This window comes from Canis lupus, chromosome 30 (genome assembly GCF_003254725.2).
Source record: "Canis lupus dingo isolate Sandy chromosome 30, ASM325472v2, whole genome shotgun sequence".
NCBI classification, from domain to species: domain Eukaryota; kingdom Metazoa; phylum Chordata; class Mammalia; order Carnivora; family Canidae; genus Canis; species Canis lupus.
The window spans coordinates 1,454,674-1,472,053 of record NC_064272.1 but is presented as its reverse complement, the minus strand read 5'-3'; the positions used below and the strand labels follow the sequence as shown (position 1 = coordinate 1,472,053).

Sequence of the window (17,380 nt, the reverse complement as noted above, 5' to 3'; positions counted from 1 at the left end):
ATGGAATTCCTCCGGGTTGCACTGAACAGCCTGGTATATTTTGTGCTGGGTCAGGAAAACACTGCTCTAAGGGGGAGCAGGATCTTAATAATGATGCTGGCAGCTCAGGCGTCCGTGTGTTTCCTCTGCACGCACCAAGCTCCCAAGGATATTGGCTTTCCTTGCCAGACCCCCGTAACAAGCCCACTATCAGGGGATCTCCCTGGGTACTTATCCTAACTTGTGTGAGGTCCTCCTCAGAGTTAGGGCCTGAGGCAGGAGATAAGAAGATGTTTTCCAGTTTTGGAAAGTCCAGAGTACCAGTGTCCTAGGAATGAAGGATTTGCAAAGTGGTTCCACCAGTATTGACAGGTGGATGGAACAGAAGCCAAGCTCACATTCCTTCTCACTTGCTTCCTTCATGTCCCTGGAGACAGTGGTCTCCCTGCAGAAGAGCCCTGAGCAAATGTCCGTGTGCCTCAGCAAGCAGGTAGTGTGTGACTTTCAGAGCCTTACTTTCGAGAGCACCACAGCCCCATAATTCTAAAGGGGAAATCAAGGGCTTTCTAGGATCCAGAGCAAGGTTAACACAGACACCATTTATTGAGCATCATTGGATCAAAATTAAGACGTGGCCAGGCTCTAGAGATGCTGATTACTTTGTTAAGGAGAGAAGCCAAGTGCAATCAGCAGTAACGTAAGATGGCATCTCAGTGCTAAATATTATGAATCGGGTTACAAGTGCTACAGGAGCCCACTGGAGAGCAGTCATCAAGAACGGAGGTAATCAGGGGAGAAAACACAAGTCACTGGGGGAAGGCTCGACCATGTGAGAGGGCAGTGCGCAGCAGGCTCCCACAGCTCTAGGGGCCTGCCTTTACCCAGAGGGCTCCGGTTTGATATGAGACTGGGCATTATTTGTCTCGACCACTCATCTCCCTTTCTGAACTTTCTCATCAGAGTTTACCACTCTGATGAGTGTCCACTCCCTTCCCAGATGAAAGCAGTGTTCTGATGGAGGGTCATGCAATTTCACGTGACATCAGAGGCTGTCTGGGACTCTTGTTTGACCTCTTTTTTGTTTGGAAGAGAGATCTTCCAGGAACTATAATTAGCTCTCAATATTTTTGGAAGCCTCTTCTCAGGTGTCCACTCTCTGTCTTGGAATAAGTGAATAAGTCTTAGAAAACACTGGAAGTAAGGAGAAAGTTCATTTTCCAAACTCTTCAGAGCTTACACCAGTATGGACAGGTAGAAGTCAATTGACTGTACACCCTAAGACTTTAAAGTCAGACTTTTCAGAAAGGATTTGATAGATTCTTTTCCTTGACACTTCCTCCTTCTTCCTACAGATTGCTTTTCCAAAAATGGTTGCTAGCTGCTGCCGCTTCCTTTGCTATTTCTGTCGAATCAGCCGGCAAAATCAGAAGGCCATGTTTGAGCATCTAAGTTACCTGCTGGAGAATAGCAGTGTTGGCTTAGGTATGTCATGTTATCCCTTCCACAGTTGGGCTTGGAGATGACGCTCCCTCTGCTGACCACTTAGGAGGTAAAGGTAAAGAAACTACGTACCTGCTAAGGTATTTTTAAATATAAGAAGAAATTTGCCTGATCTAAAAATAAATGAAATAACCATGTGATGTCTCTGCCGTCCAGCCTAAATGGTGATATTGCTACCAACCAGAACTGGTGACAGATTTGTGTTGGATAGTCACCAGCTTTACCTTGTCTTCCTTGGAACCAGTGGCTCATGGCTTAGAATATCCTGCCTGAGATTGTCGATGTAGTCAGGGGACACAGCTTCCCCCACCCCAGCCCACTCTGCTGACTGGCGAGCTAATGAGGCCGAGGTTGGAGATCCAACCCCCTTCTTGGCAGGCTAGCTTGTGGGCTGCACACGTGTCCCATCAGCTGACCAGCCAGTGCTCTCCTAGGCTGCAAGATGGATTGGCCAAGAGCAACTGTGGACAAACAGTGTAAATCCATCAGCACCACCAGAAAAGCAACACAGTGCATATGCCTTACTCACTGTCCTGGATGAAAACCAAATAAGTTTGTGAAATTCACTCAAACACACATACACACACATGAAATCTGAAATCTCAGGGTGTTCTGATGCATCCTCAGACTCCCAACCTCTTGGAAAGAAGTTTTTCTGAATTCTAGCCTAAGAACTAAACAAAGGGAAATCAAAGACAACATTGGTGACCTGATGTAGCTATATGAGCTACTGATGTCTGAGGCTATCTTTAAATTCTAGGTGGTGACCCTAGAAATGGCCAAGTCATTTGAGCTTAGTTGGCTAAGTGACATCACTACCTTTTCAGCGATCACTGAAGTGGGGCCCCCAAGAAGCACCATGTTACAAAAGTACTTGAAAATACATGATCCCGGCTAATTCTGTCAACTGACATTGTAACTTAGTCCATATTCACAATCAGTAATGAGTGTGGGGAAAAGCATAACAGAGCCTGTCTTAAGCTGGGCTGGTGGTCCCCTCAGAACAGTGATGGGACCCAGGCTTACTGTTTGCTGCCCTCTGTGGGCTGTGAGTGGGCACTGCAACCCCAGCGCGGCACTAAACGTGTGCCCCCATCCTTCCTTCCTCAGCATCCCCTTCAATGAGAGGATCTACCCCACTGGATGTGGCAGCTTCCTCTGTGATGGACAACAACGAGTTAGCGCTGGGCTTGGAGGAACCAGATCTTGAGAAGGTAACTGGCCCTGGGGAGGCACTGCACTTACTCTGTCTTACCTGTAGCACAGCCAAGCCAAGGAAAGGCAGACTAGAGACTGGGTCTCCACCAGAACTTCTTCAATGCTCCATGAAAATGTGGTAACAAGTGAGCAAATGGCAACAGTAGGATACTTAGGATCAGAGCATCTCCTATGGGCAGGGGGAGCCAACTTCATAGTCATGGATATCTGGATATCTGTGTTGCTTATACATGGAGGCCCAGCCTCCCTGGTCTACAGAGTACACTACCAGAGACCTGTGGATCCTAACAAAGTTCTATGTCATCAAATTTTTAAGTTCAGATACTAAAGAAAGAAACACAACAGAAAACCGTGTAATCAGTACATGGGTGAAGAAGGCCCACACATCCAGTGTGTGTACAAATAAGGCAGAACTGAGCCACCACCTGGAGATTTTGAAACATGCTCCCATTGGTGGTGATGATTGGAGGCTGATCCACCTGCATCTTTCCCCATTCATTTTGGGGCTGCGTTCTTGGCTGGGTGGCTGCCAGAATTGACCATGCACTCCCTCAGTATGAAGAAGACTGAGGTGGTAAAGGCTAGGGGGAGAGTTAAGGGGTCACCCACGGAACAGTGGGCCTGGAGGTGCATGCGAGAGGAGCCACTCACCCTGACCAGGGGACCAGGAAGGTCACCCAGTAGAGTGATGAACTGAGGGAAGAGTAGAAGCCAAGCAGCCACAGCACTGAGAAGAGTGTGCCAGGAACATTTGAGCTTCAATGAGGAGAGCATGGTGTGCTTGAGAAGTGGGAAAGTGGCTGTGATGGATCATGGGGTACTTGAGTGGGGAGCACCTGGGGAGGAGGGATGGTAGGGAATTGGGCTTGATGCTTGATGTTACCATACTTAATATACCATCCAATGATAGAAGTTCATACTCCTACATGATCGGTGTGGGCCCAGTTGCACTGTGAATTCACTCATGTGACCATGACCCTCAGAACATGCCTTTTTTGTTACTGCTCCCTGTTATAGGAGGGGAAACTGAGGCACAGAAAGGTTAGCTGATGTGCTCAGTGCCATGGGGTTGGTAAGCATCAGAGCCAGGATCCAACAGAGTCTGGCTCCAGAGGCCATGCTCTTACCTGTTCTATTTTAGGACCTCTCTGTAGAGCCAAGAGCAATGGAAACCGTCAGAGGGTTTTAAGCAGAAAAGCAAAACAACATGACTTGTATTTTAGAAAATACATCCTGCTTTCAACAAGAAGAACTGGTTGGATCAGAAACAAGACCCACCCCCTCCCAATCACACCCAGACTCATATGTCCTGCCACCCAGCAGTACACTGTGTGATAGCTTTCCCACAAATGCTGTGGACACTCTCAGTCTGCTTCTAGTGAGATGGACTTCAGCCAAACTCTGCTCCGCATACATTGAACTGCAATTAGGGAGTCTGTATTTGGGAGCGCCTGGGTGGCTCAGTCACATAAATGTCTGACTCTTGATTCCAGCTCAGGTCGTGATCCTCAGGGTCATGAGATCCAGCCCTGTATCAGGCCCTGCGTTGAGTGTGGAGCCTGCTTAAGATTCTCTCTCCCTCCCTCCACCCCCACCCCCTGCCACTCACACACACATGCCCTCTCTCAAACAAACAACTCAGTGTTTAGTTGGTGAGATACCTGATGCCTGCATTTTTAAAAAGTGGCTAATGGTTCTCTTATAACAAGATAGTGCCACCTGGTTCAGCACCCAGTGCCCATCCTCAGCTGCAGTTCAGCTTTTGAAATGACCATGTTTGACAAAGACTCTAAGCCTCCTTTGGAAGATGCAAGATAGGATCATGAGAGGCAGGGAGGCTGGATAAAGGGGAGAAATGGGGACTTAGGGAGATCTGTAAAGGGGCAGGATGAGGTCTGCAGCCCCATTCTCAGGTGGTTCCAGTGGCTCAGCACAGTGTTATAGACTTTTTTCAGCCCTGTGTCAGGAAATCACCCACATGTGGTTCCTATGAGAGAAGGGAACGACAGGTAAATGTTGCAGTTCTTCCTTTCCATTGATCACAACAGAAATTAGGCCCCTTATGATTGAACAACCACCACCCTCCACGCACACATACAGGCGGGTGCTTATTTCAGTGGCCAGTGCAATGTCCTGCACCTGTAAGCTTGAAAACACTGCCTAATTCCTGCCTTTATTGCTGTTTTCTTAACATTTTAAAGGCTAAATCAAGTCTGAGCTCCAAGCAGAATAGTATCCTTCCTGGTTTAGGAAGGAAAAGGTGCAATCATTGTTTTTCATGAGTTATGACTTAGAGTCATTATTCTCACAAAATGGCTTCAGGTATTTGACATCAGCAAATACATGATGCACTTGAAAACCATTTTTTCACCATCTGCTATGTGCCAGGCTCTGGGATTCAAAAATGAAAGATACTGTTCCAGACTTTGAGGATTCTGCAGCACAGTGGACTCTTCCCTTCTTGTACACATAAAATATCAAAGGCTAACTCAGAATAACAACTGCATTTCAAGCCAGGATCTCATTTCCAGGTTTTTTTTAGCTGACACCTTCTAAAAAGTAGGCAAGTTCTAAACTATTCTACAAGATCACAGGGCTGAGATTTGGTGACCTGGAAACAAACAGAACACTACCAATCCCATCCCCTTGACTGGCTATGGCCTCTCACTCACTATCCCAACCTTAACATCTTGGCTTTTGACTTGAAACAATGATTGTTAATATAGAACTTAGGTAGCAATCCCTGATTTGTCAAATGCCCACTTGAGTCAACTAGCGACTGAATATTTTGGTCTTGAAATACCATGGCCAAATAAACATGGCCCACCTGGACCATTATCTCCCCAGATGCCTGTGTTTATATATTTTTTTAAAGATTTATTCATTAACTTTTAGAGAGCATGCAGGTGAGTATGCACATGAGTTGGGGGAAGGGCAGAGGGAAGGAGAGAATCCCAAGCAGACTCCCCACTGAGCAAGGAGCCCAATACGGGGCTCGATCTCATGATCCTGAGATCATGACCTGAGCTGAAATCAAGAGTCGGACGCTTAACTTACTGAGCCACTGAGGTGCCCCATTGAGGCAGTGTTTATTTTTATTTTTTTTTAAAGAGTTTTATTTATCCATTCATGAGAGGCACAGAGAGAGAGAGAGAAGCAGAGACACAGGCAGAGGGAGAAGCAGGCTCCATGCAGGGAGCCCAACCTGGAACTGGATCCTGGGTCTCCACGATCACGCCCTGAGCTGAAGGCGGCGCTAAACCGCTGGGCCACTGGGGCTGCCCTGAGGCTGTGTTTAAAAGGCAGTTCCCTCTTGCCAGAACTGGAAAAACCAAGGAACTTATTTCTCATGGAGTATTCCTGCATATCAGTAATAATCAGTCCTGTTGGTTACTTCGAAACAATAAACTGAAAGTTCTGGTTTCAGACCTGCTGAATTATTAACTTCAAAGTTTGGTGCTCTTTCTGGCTTCTAGGAGAATGAAAGCCCTTCTGTTCCCAAATTTTTATAAGCCTTGCAGCTATCTTGTTAAAAAAAAAAAAAAAAAAAAAAAACATAGACACTTACTTTTGTACTGTTGTTGGCAGGTGGTAACCTACTTGGCAGGCTGTGGCCTGCAGAGCTGCCCCATGCTTCTAGCCAAAGGATACCCTGATGTCGGCTGGAACCCCATTGAAGGGGAACGTTACCTGTCCTTCTTGAGGTTTGCCGTCTTTGTGAACAGTGAGTCCCAAATTTTTCATGCTTTTCAGATCTAAGATAGCATACACCTGGGTACATGTGAGGAAAGAGAGGGCCTTTGCATTTCTTCCTGTCTATAGGTGGCAGCTGGCAAAACAGTCTCAGGGAGAATCAGGCCAGAGAAGGATCAAGAATAGCATCCAATGGACAGAGTACTGAGCTCTAGTTCCAGATCCAGCAAGAAAATCAAGGCAGAGCCTGGGGCTTTTCACTACTTTGTACCTCTTATCTCAGTAAAAGAAGGGATTATTGATATCTTCATCTCACCTATTTCACAAATTTAAATTCAGATGTGCCTTCAGATCTTTAGAGTCTTGGATGGATGGATACATGCATGCGTAAAATTAAGAATAACTAGATAACTAGACAAGGTAACTAAACTCCCAGGAGAGAAGTATTTCTGTGACAACTCTAAATACTATTTTTCTTAACACAAATTACTTCCCATTTGTAATGGATTCCAAGTCTACAAAAATTCTTTAGTTGCCCAAGTATAATACATAGAATATTGTGTAAAATTAAGTGGTCTGCTTTCTTGGAAATGTATCCTGTGTCCCAAGATTTTGTTCCCATGCTCATTCACTTATATTCACATGAGCATTATGATCCTTCTCCCTTCTCCCAGATTGGAGTTCCAGGCAGAGTAATCCAGCTTGGCTACTTAAATGATTGCAAAAAGATATGCAACTCATGAGCAGTCATGCCAAATGTTCCAAGTGTAAGAGTTTATCTCAAAGTATGTTGCCACAATGTAGTCATTGTATTCCAGTGTACTCTTCTTGTCTGACTTCATCCCTGTCCCACCTGCTTAGTTTCCTCTACTGTAATATACTCTACTCTTTAATATTGGAATGATTTCCATCATCCTGGTTTTCCTCCTTTTCTTCCTGGGTCTTATCCCGCCTGGTCTTATCCTTGATTACCTATCTCCTGCAGCACTCACTGTGTACCCTTCAGTGTCCCTATTTGTCTGTCACCAAGCATTGCTGAATTCCATTTTCTTTGAGGCCAGTGTCAGCATACCCTCTAAAAATCTGCTCCACATTCTATCCAAATGACTGCATGTCCAGAATTAATTGAGAGTCATTGTGGTAATAGGGAAATTTCTAAATGGTTTTTGAGGATTCATAAATCTCCCCTAAATTATCTAAGTAGACTATATGACACAAACCAAATCAAGCCAGGACTAACTTCTTCATTCATCTTGGCCACCTCCATAAGATCAAGAGCTTTATGAGTCATTTCAGTGGGGCTGTCTATATAGGTTATGAAGGCTAAGGAATCCACTAACTATGCCCCCATCGAAATTGCCCAAATTCCAATACTTGCTTATGCTGGTTACATATGACCATACTGAACTGAACTCTAGACCAAAATGTGTAGTCTGATCCCTTTGCTTTTAGGTTGTTTTGTGCCTTTTTCACATACTCTCTATCGTGCAATTTCATAAAGCAACAAACTAGCAAATTAGCCCATCAGTAGGAAAATATGTACATTTTAATGTTTTTAAAGATTTGTAAGAGAGAGAGCATGACTGAGGCGGGGGGGGGGGGGGCGCAGAGGGAAAGAGAATCTCAAGTGGACCGTGTGCTAAACAAAGAGCCTGATGCAGGGCTCAGAGATTCCAGGACCCTGAGATCATGACCTGAACCAAAGCCAAGAGTTGGATGCTCAACCAGCTGCATCACCCAAGCACCCCAGTATACATTAAAATGTATATTGTGTCTCTGTAATACAAAGGCCACATTTGGTTTTGGCAAAAGACAAATAGCTTCTGCTTCCCCAAAACTTATCATCTAGTAAGGGCAGTAGACATGAACAGACATCACTATAATAAGTAGAGTAAGGACGGGACAGAATGTTGTAGGATTCCTGAGGGGAAACTAATATCCCATTGAGAATTTCAGAATAGCCCTCATGGGGGAGGTGATATTAGAAATGACCTGCAAATGGTCACATTTTCAGGTGCATAGATGCTGGAAAGGTGATCCAGCTGGAGAGCCCCTTGAGCAGTCGCCTCAAGACTAAATCATGCTGTGCTCAGGAAATAGAGTGATCTGTTGGTCTGGAGGATAGACAGATGGATAACAGTGGCAAGAGATGAAGTTTAAAGGGTAGGTAGGCAACTATACCAGAGAGAACCTAAATGCTAGGCTGAAAAGTTTTCATGTCTAAAAGATGATTAAAAGGGACTTCCCAGCTAATCTTGGGGCCTCTACTCAGCAGTGAAAGATAAAGGTGTTCTAGGTGATCATGGTAGGTGGTCAGAGTGGTCATGATGGGTAATGGTAGGTGGTGGCAGGTGGCAATAATGGATGATGGTGGGGTGGTGATAGTGGGTAGTGGTTAGTGATGATATCGATGAGGGGATAGGATGATTGAGTAGTGGTCATAGCAGGTTTAGGGGTGACTGAGGGTAGGTAGTGGTTAGTGGTGAGAGATGCAGTGGTAGTTGTGGGTAGTGATGAGTGATGATGGGGTGGTCATAGTGGGTGATGATGAGATGTGATGGGTGGTGGATTGTCATAGTGGGATGTAGAGTGACTATGGTGGGTGGTAGTGAGTAAGGATGGTGGTGGTGATGATAGCAACTAACACATATTGAGCACTTACTATGTGCCAGGCACTATTCAAAGCACCTTTGGACATATTAACTCACATAATATAAAAATCCAATGAGATAGGTCAGTTATCCTCCTCAATTTACAGAGAAAGACCCAGTTGCATAGAGGGATTAAGTACCTTTCCCAGAATCACACAGCTAGTAGGATGTAAAGCCAGGATTTGAACTGGAGTAGTTTGGCCCCACAGGCCAAACATTACTCACACCATTATGCAGTATTGTCTTGGTAGTAGTCTTTCTAATGAATGAACGAAAAGAAACAGCATTTTCCTTTTAGCTGTTCAAAAATTGCAGGATTATTTAATTACTATCTGATGTGAATGTTTTTTTTTTAATTTAAAGCCAAATCAAAAGCTCTTGCTAAAAAATAATAGAATAGGAAAATTCTTTCTAACATTATTTTACTAATCTCTCTTAATGTTTGTATTAAATCTTTTTAAACAAGATTTGTCTTTAAAAGAACTTCTTAAAGTATATAATTTTCTCCACTTTCTTTTAGCTTGCTCAGAAGCCTTGGGTTGTTTTACTCTGGGAGTAATGAAGCTGAGAAGCTTCTATTTACCCAGCAGTTGTAAACTTTATAACCAGTCTAACACAGATGTGTCTGGATGTCTGATTAATCCCTTCCTAATATAGATTCCAAGAAGGAAGATTTCTTACCAATTCACAAGAAAAAGGAAAAAGTTATTCCCTGCTTCCTTTGAGTCCTCGGAGTATTTTAGTGATATCTTCCCCAGGCTATAAACTTAATTGTGAGGAACACAATATTCCTAGCTTTGCTGAATCTGTTTTCCTAGGCAGATGTGCCATCAGTGGCCATAACTTGGGTATCCATTATGTGACATGCAAAGTGTATATGACAGACTGTGGGATGCGATAAGAGACATGCTCTAAAAGCCCTGAAGTCATAAATCAAAGCAGGAAACAGAGGAAACCTAAGTAGAATTATGAAACACATACATGTAATTACTAAAAACTCTATAACCTACCACACCTATCTACATGGTGACACACATGACTACTGGCATGCCAAAAATGACAGTGCTTATCAGAACCCAGTGAGTGAACCTAAGTATACCTCCGGAAAAAGGTAAATGTTGAATAATGTCTTGAAGAAACTAATGGACACAGTTGAACAGAGTAGTGTGGTAAAAACATACTGATTGGCCCTTGATCTAGGGGACATGAATCTTTTTAGGATATATTAATTTGATCTCAGTAAAGCAAGAAAAAAATTCTAGGGTCAAAAGCACAAAGTAGCACAGTACCTTTTAAGGGCACAGAGGTATAGATGCTTACAAGAATCAGAAAAGAGTCAAAGGATGTAATAGCCACTCTTAAGTGTGATATTAGTACTGAAGACTAAGGATGGTTAGGATTAAAATGAGACATTGTTCTTATTCTCTAATTTATAATATAGCTACAAAGATCCAGCAAACTTTTGAAAAATTGACCAACAGTAAAAGATTTAAATAAGTTTAAGACAGTTATAAACAACATCACAATGTTGTACTCAGGAGACACTTCAGGCAGTCTTGGTGAGAGAAGATGGAATATGAAGTATAATTGAATTATGGTTAGTGGGGCTTAAGTACCTAATGTCTGAGCTACACCTTCTCACCAATTATAAGGCTTGGGAAATATCTTCTACCCCATCTTTCTCATTCTTCCAGTGGACCTTCTTAAATCTCTATGCCTAAGAAGGAGAAGGGAATTGGTCATTGGGGTCAGGATGGGCTTATAATGACAAAGACAAGGAAATGTGACTCCATCCGTAAAAACTCAAACTAAAACTATAAAAGCCCAGAGATGGTCAAAACAACACAAGTAATAGAAAACAGATGATTCAAATAAAGAAGCCAATGGTGAATGAATGCTCAAAGCACCAAAGTGAAGAAGTCTGACTGGGCTGAAAAGCTATGTGACCCTGTTATTTTCATGCCAATTAAACTCTTCAGCATTTCTCCTCCACCAATGCCTGTGGGATCTCAGCAGTGGTCATGGTTGAGCATTTTGGCATGGAGCCCAAATGTGCTGAATCCATACATACGTGGATTCTTTATCAATCATTTTAATGATAACAATGGTAAATGAAGCTTGGTACTACATACTCTTGTGGATTTTAACTGAAATAAGAAAGCAGGGCAAAAGCTGTTTCATCATTATTCCCACAAGGTGACAGTATTATATAAGGTCCTGATACTCATCACAAATTGATTTTCATCAACTCAGTAAGAAGTCTCCTATTTATGAGGTGGTTTCTATTCTATCAGAGCATACCTCAAATCTGACTTCAGCTGGTGAAGATCATGGCTGACCTACAAGTGTTTCCATCCTGAGAACTGAAAGAATCACAGTATGATATTTAAATAAGCTTGAATATTAAGATTGGAGGGTTTTGTCCATTTTTGACACTTAAAATTTCCAAGTTTTAGCTTCAAGCTTTAAGTCTTAGAGGCCAACAACACTTGAAAGTAGTGAACTGTGAATTATATCTGTGGCTAAGATTATTTGCTCTCAAACATGGTGATTCTCTTGGTGCTTTTTAAATCAAGTGTAAATGCTAGGTTTGACTAGTGGTTGACTAATAGGACAGCATGGCCCTAGGGCTTAGCATCATCATTTTATCTTCTACAGATTGCATAACATTACTCAACCTCTCTTCGGTGTCTCTCCTTCATTGATTCTTTCCACCATATCATCACTGTGATCATTTTACCCTTTTAGCATCTCCTGAGAATTTTCTTCATGTGGATTCTGGTTTAATAAAAACAAATTCTGTTCTATATATTAGATGAAACTTGGAGAAGAGCTTCTTTATAAAAATTTTAAAGGATTGAGCAAAGAGTGAATGCAAGCCAATGGGCTGTTTGAATTCAGTGGAATGAAAACTTTTCTGAATCTAGTTACACAGTTCTAAAACTTACATGATGTATATTTATAATCTTGAATTTTATCTGCAATGCAGGCATTTGGGTGATAAAAAAGATATCAGCAGGCCAAGCTCTAGGCCAGCTACAGCAATGATGTAGGGCAGGCTCTCCAGAGCTGTGAGTCACATCAAGTGTGTTCAGGGGTGAGTTCATGTAAGAGCTGAGTACAAGCTAATTTCAAGCACTGGAACAGCAGGCCCAGCCCCTCTGATTCTCTGGACATGATGAGAGAAACTTCTGCATATGGGAGTAGACTAATAGCCTCACTCTAAAAAACTACAAGATGCCTGAGTATCTCAATAGGGCAAGCAAGACCCAGTGAGATTAAGCAGCATGCATGATTACGTAGTGATTTCCTAAAAAGCTAGAGAAGCCAGGGTTTCTGGGTTTCCATTCCATGCTCTAATCACAGCACGTTGAAGTTTATTCATAAAAGTTTTCATTAAACAGAGCTTAACTCCTGTGATAGTATTAAAACATCTTTTTAAAAACATCTATTAAAAGAATATAAATTCTTTTGTGCATCTCCCTCCAAACGATGGAGGCTGACTTGTCTTCCTTTGAGCGTGAGCTGGACTCAGTGAGTCACTTCTAATGACTAGGATATAGCAGAAGTGAAAGTGTGCAACAAGGTTGTAAAAGGCATTGTAGCTTCCACCTGATTCTCTCGGATCATTTGCTCTGTGGGAAGCCAGCTGGCATGTGGTGAGGATACTCCAGCAGCCCCATGGAGAGGTCACATGGTGAGGAACAGAAGCCTCCTGCCAACAGCTTGTGTGTGTGCACGCGCGTGCACGCACGCACAGATGCACATGGCCATGCCCAGTCAAGCCTCCACAGGACTGCAGTGCTGGCCAACATTTTGACTGTATCTTCATGGGAGGTCCCTGGCCACAGAACACCTCGCCTAGTCACTCCCAAATTCCTGGTCTACAGAAACTACAAGATAACAAATAGCTATTGTTTTAGCCTACTAATATATTAAATCATTTTATGTAAGAATAACAAATTAATGCAACAATGTATCAAGATGCAGCCTCTGTTATAGAGCTCAATCCTCCAAGAATATCTGATCTTGTAGAAAAAAAAAATTTTATCGACTTTTACCCAGTACACAAGATCAAAAAAGTCTTTTCTCAGAGTCTTAGCCCAGGGATAAATTCTCAACACAAAATAAGATTTCATCTGAGACAGAAAATGTTTCATGAAGTTGTTTGAACAAGCTTTAAAACCGCTTTCAGTGACAAGTGTTCTCCGAGAGGTACTGGCTACCGCTCCCTAACGGTTCCAGTTCCACTGCTTAATCACAGCTTTAGGAAATGAGCCATGTCTTCATGGTCCATGTTCTTCCAAAGAGAAGTACCAGCAGAATACTATTCTCCAACCTTCAGCTTTCCAGAGAGATACTTCAGAATAACCAAGTAGATTATCTGGATAATTTCAGAAATGCCCTGATGTACATCCACACAAACTTGGTTGTTCTGAGGTACCCTTAAGACTCTGAGAATGCCATTCAGGGGCTAACATGTCATTTCCTCGGGTGTTAATTGAGGCACATCAGCTTGAGTTACCATTTTACCCATTGTCAGGGAAGGAAGAAGATATGCTTTAGCAGCCCCTCATGGAGTTAATAAAGATGTCAAGTTCTTTGTCCCCTAAGTCACTTGTGACTGAATCAGTAATCTGTGGAAGACTCAGTAGCGAATTTCTTGCTTTCTGAGGATCTAAATGTAGTGAAATAATCACAGCACAAAATCCTAAACTTCAAAGTAGGATTCTGTCCTAATAATGGTTCATCTTATACTTCAAAAAAGCAGATCTGGACCTAATTTATCTAAGCTTATCTTTCTCTCTACCAGTATCACCTCCTAATTTTATGAATGACTGATAAGCTCAACCCAATACTCTTTCCCCAACCTCATCAGCTAGAAATAAACTGTTGTCTTTTCCAATGAAGGGAAATAATGCCCTTTTCCTTAGGTGAAAGTGTGGAAGAAAATGCTAGTGTCGTGGTCAAGCTGCTCATCAGACGCCCAGAGTGCTTCGGGCCAGCCCTGCGAGGTGAAGGAGGAAACGGCCTATTGGCAGCTATGCAGGGCGCCATTAAGATCTCTGAGAACCCGGCTCTCGACCTCCCCTCTCAGGGATACAAGAGAGAAGTGTAAGTCTTGTGGCATTAATATAGTTGGTGAGCTCACAAAGAGTGTCAGTACCTGGATTGTGAAGGAGGTGTCAACAACATCCCCCACCCATCCATCCCCCTGTGGGGAAAATACAGGTTCTTTATAGTTAACACATTTTAAATCACTTGGTTAAGCACATTGCCATCTTGACTCTCTCAATAAACCCAGTGATCAGGATCACCTTCACCCCCTTGTATTTCTCCTATTTCCCTCCTGTTCCAAAAGGCAGATCAAGACATCTGCAAGGTTTTCAGCTGCCACCCCACCTCCCTTACAGCATCACTATGGGAGGCTGGACCAACCAAGGTTACAGCCATGGTCTCACTCCAGCCCATTCCTATTAGGATTTAAACCTCAGTGCCTCATCTCTTACCTCACTTTTAAAAAGAGGTAGTGCCTTCCACTTTCCCTTCTGAAAGTGTTTTGATTTGATTCCTTAGGTTAAAAAGAAAGAGCTGCAGAGTAATGTGAAAAATCACAGCATCAACTACCCCAGTATTGAAAGGCTCAGGATATACTTGGTGAATTGGTAGATTGTCTTGTCCTTGTACAATGTGACCAGCTCCCTTTCCTTTATCATGGCCTCTAGATTAGACCCCAGAATCTAGAGAATGGGAACAACCCAACAGGGGTAATTCCCTAGCCAGTTGGGGTTATTTTGTCTATTTGTTCTGGAAGGTGATCTGGTAAAACTAGAAAGAACCCAAAACACAAGCTGCCCTACCTTCCTCATGTAGCATGAGGAAAAACCAAGGCTGGGGTCCTAAAGCTTGTTCACAATGGAACCAAGCATGGACTGACCCTCTTTGAGTCCTCATCCAATATGCTTTCCATGGACATTCGAGAAGGAGAATAGAATGAGTGGTTGGTAGGAGCTTCGGGGATCACTGTGCCATTCTATAGGTATGTATGGTCCACAGGATCAGCTCATGTCAGTACTTGGTCCTTATAATTCAGGGCAACCTATGAATTCCACAAATACTTGGGTCCTTTGAACTTACTGAGTAAAACCACCTTGTTGGTAGAGAAGGCGCCCAGGGTGAAGGTTGCGTGATGCTCAGGATGAGCAGAGGGTTTCTGTGTCAAGCAGCTCGTGTCTACTAACGTGGCCACACCTGCCATGCTTCCTCACACCTCCCCCATGTTGGTTCTCTCTCCACAGCATGGAGGACAGTGAGGATGAAGAGATCGTGCACATGGGCAACGCAATTATGTCCTTTTATTCAGCTCTTATAGATCTCCTGGGTCGTTGTGCTCCTGAAATGCATGTGAGTTCCCAGAGGGCAGGTTCGAGGGGCTTGAGTGAGGAGCCCTGTAGACCTCCTGAATGGAATTTCTTCTTCAGTCTCTGGCATTGGTTCACACACCTCCCTCTCAGGTCCTTTCCACTAACCTCAAAAGTCATTTCCATTTCTCGTAGTTGATTCTGCCACCTTCTAAAGGAAAGACTCCCGGGCAAGTACCTGTGTTGTGGGGTTCCTCAGTGGTGCTATTTGGGCACATCACCCACATAGTATGTTTCAGAAACCTCTAAAAACTAGGTTTCTGTATCCCTCGATAGGGTTAGAATGAACAGCTTGATTCTTGACTCTGGTCAGTGGGCTACTCCACATGGAAAATCCTCTTTTCTCAGTGCCCTTGGCGTGAGGCACCAGAAAGGTGGTCTCTTCTGTGGTTTACGTTTGATTATTTCCCGGAGAGAAACTTTGCGGGCATCTGGAAAAAGAGGTCTCTGTTTTTATGGGACACCTTCTCAAGCTTCCAGGTTTGACCTCAAAAGTTGTGTTTTTCCTCTTCCTTTTTTCACCTCTGCTCAAGACAGGGAGAGAGTGACCTTATTGCACGGAAGGACTCACATCATAAGTGAGGGAGGACGTGTTTTTTTTTTTTATGCCAAAATAGAAAAGATTAAAACATTTTTCATGTAAAAATGTACTTGATCATTCTGTAAAAGAGTTGTTTGGTTTGCACACTTGAGGCTCTGCTGCCTGCCTGCCTTCTCCCCTCTGCTCTTCTCACTGCATCTGCACTAGTCCAGGGTCTCCCCCAAAAGTGCTTGCAGCATAGATCGGGTTGATATAAGCAGTGGTACCTGGTGTTGATGAGACTGTGCATTTGGTCATGGACAAGTTCATGGTGGGTATGTCGTATTTTTAAAAATACTAACAAAAGATAGAACCTGCTAAAATAGTAGCTTTCAAACTTTTTGATCAAAAATTATTTTATCTATAATAAAAGCTATTTTATTATAGAATAAGTTCCAGTGAAACCTAATATACGTATATTCCCAAAGCAAAATTTATCCTAACTACAGACACTGCACTCTAATACCTGCTATTCCATACTAATCTACTTCATGCTTTTTAATGCAAATCACAACCCACTAATTTGATTTTACACCCACTAATCAGTCACAACCTGTGGGATAGGATACTGTGCTAAAGCATCCACTCTTATCTTTCTTCCAGTATGTCATGGGCTTGCCTAAAACACCATCTAGCCCATTTGCAAATCCATGTCCAAGTGTTTAAGGAGACTATTCCAACATGGAAGAATCTAGGTTAAAAAGTACTGTGGACTAAATCTTGATAAGGGAGCCTGACCAGAATTTTTAACTGAAGACTCTGGTTCCTAGTATGTGATAAACCAGCCTTATCCACATAGGCCCACCCCTCCATTTCTATGCCTTTAAATAAATAAAGGAAGCCTGAAAGAGAGTGAGAGAAATACTAGGGTGTTCTGCAGTCTTGGGGCAGAATGGGGCAGGTGGCAGCTCCCCGTCCACCTGTCATTACTTCAGAAGCAAGCTACACAGTTGGCTTGTTCTCAGGAAGACACCAACCATCATGGGAGAGCTAAGCCCTCAGAGCCCCATCTAAGAAGGAGTTCCTGTCTGCCTGCCCCTCTGCTTTAACACTTTCTCAAGCACCCGTCCTTTGGGCCCCTACTCTGTAAGTGGTGGTGGGAGGGTAGACGCCACCATCACTGACGGCCTCCCCTTTAACCACAGGAATGAGAGGTGACACACGGGATGAGCGCACAGGCATTTTCCCCTGCAGCCTCTGAGAGCCATATCCCAGCATACCATCCAGCTGACCAGGGCACATTCTATCCTGAATCCATGACGGTTCAGTTCTCGGCCGAGAGCCCATGTCCAGAAGCATGCACACCACCCCCCACTTTCAGGAGGATGTAACCTATA

General features: G+C 43.4%; 1 protein-coding gene across 2 annotated transcripts in view; it reads left to right on the top strand.

Moving 5' to 3' along the window:
- Positions 1–17,380, top strand: part of RYR3 (ryanodine receptor 3) — a 510,816-nt gene that overhangs the window by 369,851 nt on the left and 123,585 nt on the right. For both annotated transcript variants that reach the window (XM_049104111.1, XM_025473335.3), the window contains exons 41-45: positions 1,332–1,461; positions 2,590–2,693; positions 6,286–6,421; positions 13,976–14,156; positions 15,341–15,446. In XM_049104111.1, coding sequence (XP_048960068.1) covers positions 1,332–1,461; positions 2,590–2,693; positions 6,286–6,421; positions 13,976–14,156; positions 15,341–15,446 — 657 coding nt within the window. The remainder of the gene's footprint in view (positions 1–1,331; positions 1,462–2,589; positions 2,694–6,285; positions 6,422–13,975; positions 14,157–15,340; positions 15,447–17,380) is intronic.